This window comes from Saccostrea cucullata, unplaced genomic scaffold, assembly GCF_032062105.1.
Source record: "Saccostrea cucullata isolate Sc308-1 unplaced genomic scaffold, CSIRO_AGI_Scuc_v1 ctg853, whole genome shotgun sequence".
NCBI lineage: Eukaryota > Metazoa > Mollusca > Bivalvia > Ostreida > Ostreidae > Saccostrea > Saccostrea cuccullata.
The window spans coordinates 119,742-133,724 of NW_026928637.1; the positions used below are offsets into that span (position 1 = coordinate 119,742).

At 34.1% G+C, this 13,983-nt stretch overlaps 1 protein-coding gene across 1 annotated transcript in view; it reads left to right on the forward strand.

The window, feature by feature from the left end:
* LOC134278250 (heat shock 70 kDa protein 14-like) overlaps window positions 1-13,983 on the forward strand; it is a 40,288-nt gene that overhangs the window by 17,318 nt on the left and 8,987 nt on the right. The window contains exons 9-13 of the mRNA XM_062760568.1: window positions 1,286-1,388; window positions 1,701-1,829; window positions 6,598-6,684; window positions 9,744-9,917; window positions 11,081-11,139. Of these exons, the coding sequence (XP_062616552.1) occupies window positions 1,286-1,388; window positions 1,701-1,829; window positions 6,598-6,684; window positions 9,744-9,917; window positions 11,081-11,139 (552 nt within the window). The remainder of the gene's footprint in view (window positions 1-1,285; window positions 1,389-1,700; window positions 1,830-6,597; window positions 6,685-9,743; window positions 9,918-11,080; window positions 11,140-13,983) is intronic.

Consider the following 13,983-nt stretch of genomic DNA (forward strand, 5'->3'; position numbering starts at 1 on the left):
CTTCACAGCTAGTCGAGATATCTCGTGCGGCTTGATGTTTGAAGTGGCTGATCAATTTTTCAAGTGTTTTTGATGTTTCAACTGCGCTCGCCCCAACGGTCACACCGTAAAACATATTATTCTTAGCATTTCATAACAGAAAATATTCTCTCAGTAAAAGTATGTGATGCTCAAGTTCCAAGATATTAAATTTAATAAATGTGCAGATATGCAGAATTTTCTGCTAAATATCCTTCCACCACAAGAAATAGTCCCTCATAAATCTTGCATCTTTAAGAATTTTTTTAGTTTTTTATCAAATGTTGCTTAAATATAATTATCATTTTAGGTCACCTGAGTAAACTCAGATGGTGTCATTTCCTAAAGAAAAGTTGCAACAATAGAAATTTACATTTTTGCCAACTATTATGTGAACTTATAATGTAATATTCAAAATTTAATTCAAATCATTAATTTTCAGTACATTATAATGATATATTCATTTTGAGTCCTTTTGGGTCCTTTTGGGTGGGTTCTTTTGGGTAAATTGACGCACCCCATTTTCAGCTTCTTCTCTGCAACCGCTCAACCAATTTCAACTAATTTTGGCGTAAAGCATCTATGGGTGAAGGGAAACAAAAATTGTGAATTTCATGGTCCCTGCCCCCCTGGGGCCTGAGGGGTGGGGCCAAAACCTCTAAAATTAGTGCAATCTTTAAAAATCTTCTTCTTTATTCCTGGACATCAAGCAGTCTAGCTGTTTCGCATGATTGTAATGAGCATTGTGAAATTCATGGCCCCAGGGTCAGGGGTTCTAGTGTTAGGGTGGGGCTCTATTGATTGATTATATAGTGAAAATACATTAAATCTTTGTAAACAAACTGAGTAATTGCTAAGTGTATAGTATGAGCAATGGTGCCTCTTTCAAAATTGTGAATGCCATAGCATCTAGCTTAAAACGTCAACCAAATTCAATCATTTGAAATTTGTTGCATGATGCTCAGGTGACCTGTAAGGCCCATGGGCCTCTTGTTTAAAAAAGGGTATTCTTTTCAAATTTTCTAACTAAACTACATTGAATTCAGACATTGAAAGCATCCCCATTAAGTGTCCATTTAATGAGGATTTTTTCACACATCTGTTATTTGGATCTTTTTTAATCTTATAAAATAAATAACATAACCATCTCTAGTTTTAATTAGTTTAAGAACTAAGATTAGATATCAGTGATCTTATTTATATTTTGTACTCTTCAGTAAGCATTATGTACTGTGACCATCATTCTATATATAGCATTTTCTTACAGAGCCCGGTTTGAGAGCATGTGTGGATCTCTTGTACAGAAGTGTACTGCACTCATAGAAGATGTGTGTGCCAAATCAGGTGTCAATTCATCAGATATAGATAAGGTATAGAATTTCATATGGCCAGTTTCAGTTGGCAGTGATTTTAAAATGTTCTATCAAATATGGAGCCAAAATACACAGAGCATGTAAAGAAATAGCCATAAGCCAAAGAATATGATAAATTTTTGTATACAAGCACAGAGCTACCAACCTTTAAGATTTTGGCATTATACTTAGTTACAGGTTGATCTTCAAAAATGAATTCCTCTATTCTTCCTTCTGATTTCTGTTTTTCTCAATTATTTAAAAAGTTTGAAATGCTGGAATTTTTTAAACTGTCTAGATCAAAATCTAGATATGAATAATTTTTTTTAGGTTATTATATGTGGTGGTGGTGCTAAACCTCCATTAATACAAAAGGCAATCTCAGACTATCTAAGTAATGCGGAGATGTTGAATTCTATCCCACCAGATGAAGTGATAGCTATTGGAGCAGCCAAACAGGTAAGATTCTGTTTAATATCTGTCAGTTGTGATCTTCCTGCAGAAGTACGATGCACGTCCCTATGTCCAGAGCTTTACAGATAGATCAACAAGTGTGGAATTCCCTCTTTAATACCAATTTTTAGCCGGGCTTTGCTGAAAGCAAAGTCCTGGATATAGGCATCATGACAGACTGTCTTACTATAAATAGCACAGAAAACAAAACAAGAGGCCCACGGGTCTTATAGGTCACCTGAGTATTGTGCAACAACTTTCAAACAATTCAATTTGGTTCGTATTTTAAACCAGAGGCCATGAAATTCACAATTCACAATTTTGAAAGAGGCACCATTGCTTATCATAATTATAGACTTAGCATGCTTACTCTATTTACTTAATACCCAGAGGTAGATCAGAGTAACATTAAGAGAAAATGCACTTCCACTTTATAACCAGTTGTGCACCTCATCCCAAAGAAACCACTGAACCTGGGGCCACATATTTCAAAATTTTGCAAATTTTATCATAAAATGGTTGATTAATACCAAAGAGCAGATTTCAAAGCATTAATTTATTTTCAGACTTTGTACCCCCCCTCACCCCCGACCCAGGGAGGGGGGGGGGCATAAAAAATAACCATTTTGCTAGATGCACCCTTCTTCATCATAAATATATATACTTGGATCATTGGCATAAAACCCAGGAGCAAAGGAAAGATTTTCAAAGAATTAACCCTGGTAATGCTGAATCCGGAATATTCCGGGTTTCAAATGCATGTGCTGTGAGCTGAACCCGGAATATTCCGGGTTACGTCATATTGTTCATTAGCATATTTTTATACCGTATTTTTGGACATCCAATGGAAATAAAGTCTAATAAAAACCTTTTCCTCATTTGGTAATATGTTTGGGGTTAAAACTAGCTCAGTGACGTAGCTAAAATCTGATTGGTTGTTATTTAAAACAAGTGTGTAGTTGCAAGTTTATTTATGGGTGACCCAAAATGGCGGCGTTCTTACCACAACATGACAAACCCAAGAAGTATGGGATCAAGGCCTACATGTGTGATGCAGTGACTGGGTATTGTTTACGTTTCAAACTGTATACTGGGAAATCGGACACACCTGCTAGTGCAAATGGGGCTACATACGACTTAGTTATGGACATGATGCGAGGATACTTTGGACAAGGTTACATTTTGTACATGGACAATAATTATAGTTCACCACAGCTTTACACAGACTTGTTTGTGCTCGGGTGTGGTGCCACTGGAACATTACGAGTTAACCGGAAGGGAATTCCGCAGCGGATAAAGGACAAAAAGGTGGACAAATGTAACATGTTCAGTATATGTAATGATGAACTTGTTCTTGTGAAGTACCATGACCGTAAAGTTGTTTACCTGTTATCTACCATCGAGGAAGCTGCAAAAGCCCCCTGTGGAAGAGTGGCACCACGAACAGGAACACCCATCGAAAATCCTGCTATCGTTAATACAACAAGTATATGGGAGGCAGATCGGTCTTATCAAATGGTTTCTTACGCTACTTTCAATGCCAGGACCCTGAAGTGGTGGAAATGTGATTTCTCTAGCTACTTTGAATGCTTACCTGTGCTACAAGACCCTATTTCCAAGGAAAATGCTTCACAGAGTTTTCCGAAAACAACTTGTAACCGAACTTGTGCAGTCCGTTAATAGAGCATGTGTCCCGGGAATGTGTACAAAGCCTAGGCCTAGCACTGCAGCAGAACCCATCATGAGACTGCAGGGGCAGCACTTCCCCATGAAGATCGTTGGAACATGTTTAAAGAAAAACATTACCCCTGCTTGTGTTGTGTGCTCGGTGGCAGAGAGGCAGAGGCTCGAATCAATTGGTGAAAAAAGAAAAGAGCAGGAAAGGAATCTAGCTATCAGTGTGACAAGTGTCTGTCTGCCTTGTGCGTTGACCCCTGCTTCAAACTTTTTCACACACATAAAGACTACATAGCTGCATACAAGACCAGAGTAGATTTCAGTTCAGATGTGAAAATTATGTGCGGATACAAATCCATCCAAAGAATTTAATTATGACATTTTAATTGTATTATTCATGTTATCTGTTATAAGTTATTCAAAGTTTGAAACAGGGATCAATGCACAAGGCACATTGATATCTAGATTCTTTTCCTGTCCTTTTTCTTACAACATTTTATGTGTTCATTGTATTATTCATGTTATCTGTTATTTATTTATTTATTTATTTATTTATTTATTTATTTATTTATCTGTAATTAATCAGTTTATAAATTTCTAATGAAATATTGATTGATTTGATTTAAAAAATGATATTTCTCCTAAAATCTATTTCTTTATGTTTTTACCTGTATTTACCTGAAGATTACCTAAATATATATACCTGTATATAATTATTACCTGTTAGGTGTGAAAATTATGTGTGGATACATTAAATCCAAATCCAAATCTATTTATCATGACATATTATGTATTTATTGTATTATTCATGTTATATGTTATAAGTTACTTATTTATTTATATGTATTTAATTAGCTGCATATTTAAAGTTATTCAGTCGTTTTCATTGGTTGTTGAAATGGATTATACCTGTTGAAAAATACATATCTGTAATTGAATGAAGAAAATTATCAATTAATTATTAATTTATTTATTTCTCATAAAATATTGATTGATTTGATTTAAAAAAAAAATATTTCTCTTCTAAAATCTATTTTTTTATGTTTTTACCTGTATCTACCTGAAGATTACCTGTACAGCTGTATATATACAAATATATTGTATTATAACATGTTTGAAATAGAAGCTAAAAGTCTGCTGAACATTTTGATGTATAATATGTCTATAGTACTATTATTGTTACTAAATAAATTTGATTTAAACAAACCACCTCTTTTTCTTTCAAAACTAGGCAAAAATATTCAGCTCACAGCCTTTTCACTTTGTATTATATATAGCATTACTAGGGTTAATGTATTTTCACTATATAATCAATAGAGCCCCGCCATAACACCAGAACCCCTGACCCTGGGGCCCTAAAATTCACAATTTTGGCAGAGGCACTCTTGTTCATCATAACTATGTGCTTGGTTAGTTTATTTAATACCCAAAAGCAGAGAAGAAGATTTTCAAAGAATTAATGCATTTTCACTATATAATCAATAGGGCCCCACCCTAACACCAGAACCCCTGACCCTGGGGCCACAAAATTCACAATTTTGAAAGAGGCACTCTTGCTCATCATAACTATTTACTTACATAGTTTATTTAATACCCAGGAGCAGAGAAGAGAAGAAATAAGCATTTTCACTATATTTAACACCAGAAAAGAAATAATTTTGCATTTTCTATTTACTATATATACAGAAGTAGAGAAGAAGATTTTCAAAGAAATAATGCATTTTCACTATATAACCAATAGAGCCCCACCCTAACACCAGAACCCCTGACCCTGGGGTCATAAAATTCACAATTTTTGAAGAGGCACTCTTGCTCATCATAACTATGTGCTTTGTTAGTTTATTTAATACCCAGGAGCAGAGAAGAAGATTTTCAAAGAAATCATGCATTTTCACTGTATAATCAATAGGGCCCCGCCCTAGTACTAGAACCCCTGGCCCTGGGGCCATGAATTTCACAATTTTGGTAGAGGACTCAATGCTCATTACATTCATGCCAACAGTTTGCCTGCTTGATGTCCAGGAGTAAAGAAGAAGATTTTTAAAGATTGCAATAATTTTAGTGGTTTTGGCCCCACCCCTCAGGCCCCAGGGGGGGCGGGGACCATAAAATTCACAATTTTTGTTCCCCTTCACCCATAGATGCTTTGTGCCAAAATTGGTTGAAATTGGTTGAGCGGTTTCAGAGAAGAAGCTGAAAATGTTCAAATGTTAACACACGACGCACGACGACGGACGAAAACGGATAGCAATAGGTCACCTGAGTTACTCAGGTGACTTAAAAACCAAACAGCGTCAAAGCAGATGCTTTCTATAAATAAAATAGTCCCATAGCGAGACGATACTCAAACAAATATTTTTAATATCTCAATTGTTGGAAAAGTTAATGATCAATATTTTTGCTTGAGAATTAAAGTGTAAGAGAAATTAGATATTTGCTTTATTGGGATAATCGTGATATAACAATTTGTGCACATATGCTGCTGAATGCATATTGTAAGCGAACTATTTTTAATAGCGCTGGCTTTTCAAAATGTTGAAGAGTTTCATGTTTCATATCGTTTTCGTGGATGTTATGTTAGTGGTTATATTCTGTTTTGATTTTAATCAATTTAATAGAATAGTGAATTGGAATTTTAAGAATTAACATGCGTGAAGTTGCTTGACAATGTACATGCATCAGTGTTTCGACATGTAGTTGGTGATAAAAGTACTGTTTGATTGAAACTAAAAGAATGTCTATAAAATACACATGTGCATTATTTTAACTATTCCAAGACTGAATTTTTAAATTATGAGAAAAAATGCTTATTGAATAGAAAATATGTGGGAATTTCTTGTAAATGTTTTTTTATTACACTGTAATTAAAATTTCAAAATCATAACATATCTTTGGGTCTGGACTGTTAATTTTAAGAACTGGTATATGGGATATTTTTTTAAATCATAATCATACAAACTCTACCTGTTAAAAATCAATGGCCAAAAGGAAAAAAATTAAATATATACTAATTTCGGATCAGACAATATACTCGAGCCCGGCTTTCAGTTCTTTCAATACTTTGATTATGTGCTTATTATGCCAGTTTTTTTTTCAGGCTGCCATTTTAACAGGAGATAAGGAAAGTGAACTCCTAGAAGGTGAAAATGAAATTGAATGTCTATCAAAGACTGTATGTATAAAAGTAAGTAGACATATTTGTGAGATTTTTCTGAATATACTTTGTTAATTTTAAGATAAATGTGAGGAATCTAAGGATGCATGCAGTTTTAGATCATTTAAGTTTCATAGATGGGTGACTTATTATGGTACTGCCTGCTTCTACCTGACATCATTGTAATTTATCAAACAATTTTAGCATCTTATGAATTTGATCCTTTTCTGTTTAAGCTTCAGGAGGAGTTGTTAAAATATTAAAAAGAAATCATTATGCCCCCGTAATGAATAATTATGTCGTGGGTAAATAGTTTTTTGCCCTGTCCGTCTGTTCAGCGTCTGTCTGTCTGTTTGTCCACAAAAACTTAAACCTTGCCCAAAACTTTTTAGTGGTTGGAGCTAGGGCTTTCATTCATAGTATGTGTATTTCTTGTGATAAGACATTTCAGTGGGCATAAATACTTTTTACCTTGACAGCCATTTGAGAAAATTCAACCCTCGCCATCAGCTGCCATACGGAGACATCATTGTCTCATCATACTTACCTGTCCTTGATTGATTACGATATGTACGAGAGGTAGAGCTTATTTTGTATGAATAATTTACCTGATTTGATTTAATTTGATTGGATGCCCTGGAAAGACAATGTGTGAGCTTAGATGAGTCAGGTTGGGGAAAGACACATGTGAGCTTAGCCAAGTTAGCTAGGGGAAAGACAATGTGTGAGCTTAGCTAAGTCAGCTAGGGGAAAGACAATGTGTGAGCTTAGCTAAGTCAGCTAGGGGAAAGACAATGTGTCAGCTAAGCTAAGTTAGCTAGGGGAAAGACAATGTGTGAGCTTAGCTAAGTTAGCTAGGGGAAAGACAATGTGTGAGCTTAGCTAAGTCAGCAAGGGGAAGACAATGTGTGAGCTTAGCTAAGTTAGCTAGGGGAAAGACAATGTGTGAGCTTAGCTAAGCCAGTTAGGGGAAAGACAACTTGTGAGCTTAGCTATGTCAGCTAGGAGAAAGACAATGTGTGAGCGTAGCCAAGCCAGCTAGGGGAAAGACAATATGTGAGCTTAGCTAAGTCAGCTAGGGGAAAGACAATATGTGAGCTTAGCTAAGTCATCTAGGGGAAAGGCAATATGTGAGCTTACCGTATATACGCGCCTATAAGTCGGTATTTTGGGAGTTAAACTTTGATCAAAAACACTACGCCTGACTTATAGGCAAGTCATTAAAAGATCAGTATTTTTCTGGACCGTGCAATGTAGCATTTGATATATATTTCCAACAATTTTTGAAGAACAAGGTCTATATATGTATAATCATTTATGCATTCAAAGAGTATACATAAAGTACAAGTATTTACTTAAAGAATGGGTGGACTTAACTGGCCAGAAAAAATGCTGTAAATTTAAGTTTCATAAAATGTTTATTTTTTTCCATCATATAAACCCTTGATATCTTAACTGTGTATTCATGGTACGGATGTGAATTTAAAACACTCTTTTCGTGGTAAACTTTATAAATATCGAAAGCATGGTGCCTGAAGATTTCTTGAATATCAATCGATAATCAGGGTCACGCGTTTTACATCGTCTGAATACATAGTCAGCACATGTTTGTCGGCTGTTCTTAAGAAAATTGTAGTTGTATATTGAACAAAATAATGTTATATTAAAAGGAGAAGAGCCGACAAAAGTGTGCTCATACTTAATTTAACAAAACACATGTTCAAAACAAACTTCTTGCTTCCATTGAAATGTCTTCAGTTGACCTGTTAAATATTACAATTCGTCACGTGACGTCCACCTGCGAGTGTACTCATGAAAACAGATACATTGTATTCTTCAACCTGACCTCGATCTAAATCATGTCTTTGAGCGTGTTTTGTTGCCATTTTCAGAATTTAGCAAATTAAACATTGTTTTAATTTGGCGTGTCATCACATTTTTAAAATAATTTCATATTGACATCGCTGTAATATGCTAAACACGTATTCGAATTTTTGGAAAGAGAGAGGGATGGAGAGAAAGATGTCAACAATGGCACCGATCGATAGTCCCGCCTCCTGTAAATATTGATTATGTGACATAAAAACCACTCCAGCTACATGTCGAATTCCGGAAGACGATACTCATGTATCGTTGCTTCAATTTTGATACACGACAACAAGGCATTGTTTTTGCACAAATGTTCCACCTAATATAACCAAGTATATGTTGCGCTTTCCATTGCTCATAATTTATTTTGGATTCACTTCATTTACAGATTGTTAGAGGAGTCGCAAAAAGATCCAAAATAGGGCGATAAGTCCACCCATTCTTTAATACTTTTATTTTTATCTTAACTGTGCATTACTAACTTATTTATGTGGTGATCAAAAATTTAGTATCTGCGTTATTTAAAAAAAAAAATATTAATGGAAATCAGGTAAAATCATCAACGCATTGATTTAAAATAACGAAAGGTTCTGCAAAAAGTTGTACCGATTTATAAGCGGGTCAATGACAAATCATTCCAAATCAACCTAAAAAATACAACCGACTTATAGGCGGACCGACTTATAGGTAAGTGTATACGGTAGCTAAGTCAGTTAGGGGAAAGACAATGTGTTAGCTTAGCTAAGTCAGCCAGGGGAAAGACAATGTGTGAGCTTAACTAAGTCAGCTGGACAATATGTGAGCTTAGCTAAGTCAGCTAGGGGAAAGACAGTATGTGAGCTTAGCTTAGTCAGCTAGGGCAAAGACAATATGTCAGCTTAGCTAAGTCAGCTAGGGAAAGACAATATGTGAGCTTAGCTAAGTTAGCTAAAGGAAAGACAATGTGTCAGCTTAGCTAAGTCAGCTAGGGAAAGACAATGTGTAAGTCTAGCTAAGTCAGCTAGGGATAAGACATGGGAATATAAATCAGACATTGAGCTAGCAAAGACAGATCAGTCAGCTTCAAGAAATGTTAAGAATGTTTGCTTTGAAAACAATTTTGCTATAAAACAACTATTAAATATGAGAAAAGTGAATGACCTCTTAGATGTTTGATAGAGTGTGTTTAAACAATTGTCAATACTCTTGGTCCATCCATTAATAGAGTTTGTTATTTACAGGCCATGAATATCAACAAAGATATTGTATTATATCCAATATTCCAAGAGATGACCCCCTTTCCAGCACGAAGACAAGAAGTGATGAATTTATGTCCAAATCAAACATCAATGGAGATGGATATTTGTGAATGCACAGATATTGAAAATCCAGACACTGCAAAGTGTTTAGGAAAAGTGAGTTCACTTTATGATGAAGTTTCTGATTCTCTCTTAAATACCTGTCTTAAGAACCCTCTCTACACTGCACACTAAAGAGTTCTGATTCTATGGTATTTTTCTGCCCTTAGATCGAAATATGAAAAAATAGAAATTTACTATATATTACTCAATTTGTAATTACTTCAAGTATTCTTAACATTTTAAAAAGACCAAGATAAATTAACTGAACGTGTTATTTACATGTACAGTGTTTTCCCTTTATTTCAAAGTAAATGGTTAGAGATAAGTTGTAACAGGTTAGGGGCTGAGGTTTTTGAACAAAATCTCTGTAGACCTAACAACTAATTTTTATTTCAAAGCAGCATTTTTGTACATTGAAGTGGTCGGTGGTTCTTAGTGAAAACACTGCATGTATTTTTTCTATTGAAGTATTTTCTCTATTAACAATGATTTCTATTCTTTGATACTGTGTTGTCTTTCAATATTTTTCTTGGAGGTAAATGCAATGCATCATGTAGTGAAAATTAAATAAATAAGCACAATATTTACTCCTTTATATAATATATTTTTCTCTATGTCCAATAAAAATTTGCACTTGTGTAGAGAGGGTCCTAAAAGATGAACAGGATTCGTAAAAGGAATGTGTATGCCATTTTCGATTGGATTCTCACTATAACTGAGGACCCTTATATAAAGTGGCTGAATTACTCACTGTTCAGTGTAATCAGTCATCAAAGGTGTAGATGGATGTATGCTATGCAGCACTGGGTAGTGACAAAAAATAACTGTATACTTCTAATGCAGGAAAGTAAGATCCCAAAAAAACTTACAATAGTAGCACAAGTCAGTGCAGTATACAAACACAAAAATGTAGTTATTGGTAATGCAAGATATCCAGCACTAACAGGAGTTGCCAGTCCTCAATCCTCACCTATACCCTTGACAATAAAGCAGTTGATGTGATGAATGTGAAAAATATACCCTAGTGCTGATATCGTAGATAGTGATACATGTAATAATATTGATAATGGTGTCTGCCTATTTACAAGTCTTGTTCAGCTTTAATCAAGACATGAGTTTATGGGTCTCTTCTTACAATGAAAAACAAACCCCTTTGAAAATAGTGATTTTGCAGTAGTTTATATACCTAATTCTGCATGTTCTGTCTTTTGAATTAGATTGTGATGAGACAATTACCAGAAAAAGCCTGTATATCCATGACTTTTCATCTGAGGAGGTAGGATAACATTGTTTTTAATTCATTTGACAATGTTAATAATTTTCATTTTATACGTAATGTGTATCACTCAATTTTACTGTTGATTTTACACTATCACGTGACATCGTGATCCGACTTTCCAGATCACCACACTGTGGTTTTCTGAATCCATATCACCACTCTCTGAAACTGATGATGTAGCATGCAGAAACATGACATTTTTCTGGCGCATTAAAAAGTTCCTCGTTATTATCCTTTGTTTTATGGATAAATAGTATACAATTGATCTCTAAAGTTTTATTTTGATATATTTTGCTAGATATGAGGGGGTATTTAATAAATTTATCATTATAACAAACTTGATCCGAAGAGCAGTATCACGTTGAGTTGACAGGCGCGAATCATCAGATCAAACTCAATGCTTCGCGTCTCGTTAGATCTGATGATCCGCGCCTGTCAACTCAACGTGATATGACCCTTCGGATCAAGTTACTGTTATAATAATATATATATTTATTCTAGGGATGTCAAAATTGTCAATAATTGGTATTCGAATATTCGATAGTACTATTCGAATATATTCGAATATTCGATAAAATAAATACATCTTGCATAATACAACTTCACTCTTTTGTCAAGCAATATACGTTTTATGTCATTATTTTGGAATAAAATTTCATGTAGAGTTTAGTAAATGCACTTTAATTACATGTATATTCTTAAAATATTTTACAGAGTATATGAAGTGTTGACATCCAAAATATAAAAAAAAAATTTGCCCCCGAAAATTCAAAAGATTCTTTTAATAAGTTCCAGATTAATTAATCATCTTACCAAAGTGTACATTGATAACCGTACAGATTTATACCACACAGAACAATTATCTAATGGAGAAACATTAAAAGCAATTACTCTAAGCTAATTAATTTCCTGATAATGATTTTAAATGATGTATACATAAACAAGGGATCCATGTATGTTGCTTAAAAAATGTGTCTTTTCAACAATACAAACTAATTCTAAGTACTGGACACTGTTATACCTCTAATTAAATGATCAAATGAATAATTTTTATTATTTTAATAAATACACCCTTCACACCTTTAAGGTAATCCAAGAGGAGTGTCTTTTAATTTTGTTTTAAATAAAATCTTATTGTTGGTCAACGATAATAATTGATTCAATTTCTGATAAAACTTCAGTTTTTGCCAGATTTTTTTTTGGTTTTGATGCTTGTATACTTAAAATCCGAATATTTGAATCACAAATTTATATTCGAATATCAACTCATCGAATGAATATTCGAATATTCGTTGACATCCCTAATTTATTCTCATATTTAAGGATGAAAATTTTAAAAGTTTTAAGATTTTTCTACATCAAGCTTGTAGATATGATGCATCTAGGAATAATCACTATTTTGAATATGATCTATATTTTCCAGTTATTTGACTGTTAGTGGGACATATGTACCAATTAAACTAGTCTGGACAATAAATCTAGGCATGGACAATATTTAGACTTGCTTTTGATGCTTGATTTGATGTACATTTTCCAGATGAGTGAACTAGAGGGCTGGGACAATCTCACTAATGTCCTGTTTTTTTGTCAGAGCAACTGCTCATAAACTGCTGCACAGAATTTGATCAAACTTTGCAGATATTTAGGATACATTGTGTAGATGTGCATATTTCCAGGAAATTCTTATTATGTTCCCCAAACGAAGTTGGGGAACATATTGCTTTTACTCTGTTTCTTATTATTAGGTCTTTCCACCTGTCTGTGGAAAGACCTATTGATTTCCTTCTGTTTCTTTTTTTCCTTTTTCTTATTATTTTTTATTATTTTTCCGCCGTGTGATTTTGAGTTTCAAGATTTATCGTAAAGATTTTAAGTCGATAAGAATGTACTCCGTAAAAGATTTTTGCAGTTGACCCTGCGTATATGAACTTTGACCCCTTTCGGAATTACGACCCCTTTCGCAAAAAAGCTTGTTATCGCTACTCCTCTGAAACTGTAAACCGTAGAGAAATGAAACCTTCACTAATGTCTTCGACTAATTTAGAAGACACTTCATTGATTCATTGCGAAAGTATTCATTGACCCCTTCAATAAGTTATTGCCCCTGGAAGTTTTAGAATTTTACAAATAATTAAAAATTTTCAAAATGAGAAGACGTAGAGACATGGGACCAAATGCATAAGAATCATTGACCTTTGACCTTAAAATTCATTTAAAGGTCAAAGGTCAAGGTCATTCCAAAACTGAGAAATTTAGCTCTTTTTATATCTCTTTTCTCTTTTAACATATACTTAATGTCTATGCATCATTAATATGTACTTTTAAAACTGTTTCAAAGATTTTATTCTTGTCCCCTAACATGAACCCATTTAAAAGTTATTGCCCCTTGTGCGAAAAACCTTGTTATCGCTACTCCTCCGAAACTTTAGACCGTAGAGACACCAAACCTTCACTAATGTCTTAAGGGTCTTTAGACCTAACTTCACTGTATAGATGCAAAAGAATCTGATAACCCCTTGTATGAGTTATTGCCCTTTAACTTCTTTATACTTACTATTAAACCTTGTATCTTGAAAACTATAAATGGTAGAAGCATGGGGCCAACTGCATTGAGACCCATGACCTTTGACCTTGAATATTTTGTCAAGGTCAAAGGTCAAGGTCATTGCAAAAATGAGAAATTAAGCTCTTTTTATATATCCTTTGTCTTTTAACATATGCAATCAGTCTTTGCATCATTTATATGTACACTTAAAACTATTTCAAAGATTTCATTCTTGTTCCCCAAGGTAGACTCTATCAAAAGTTATTGCCCCTTATGCGAAAAACATTGTTATCACT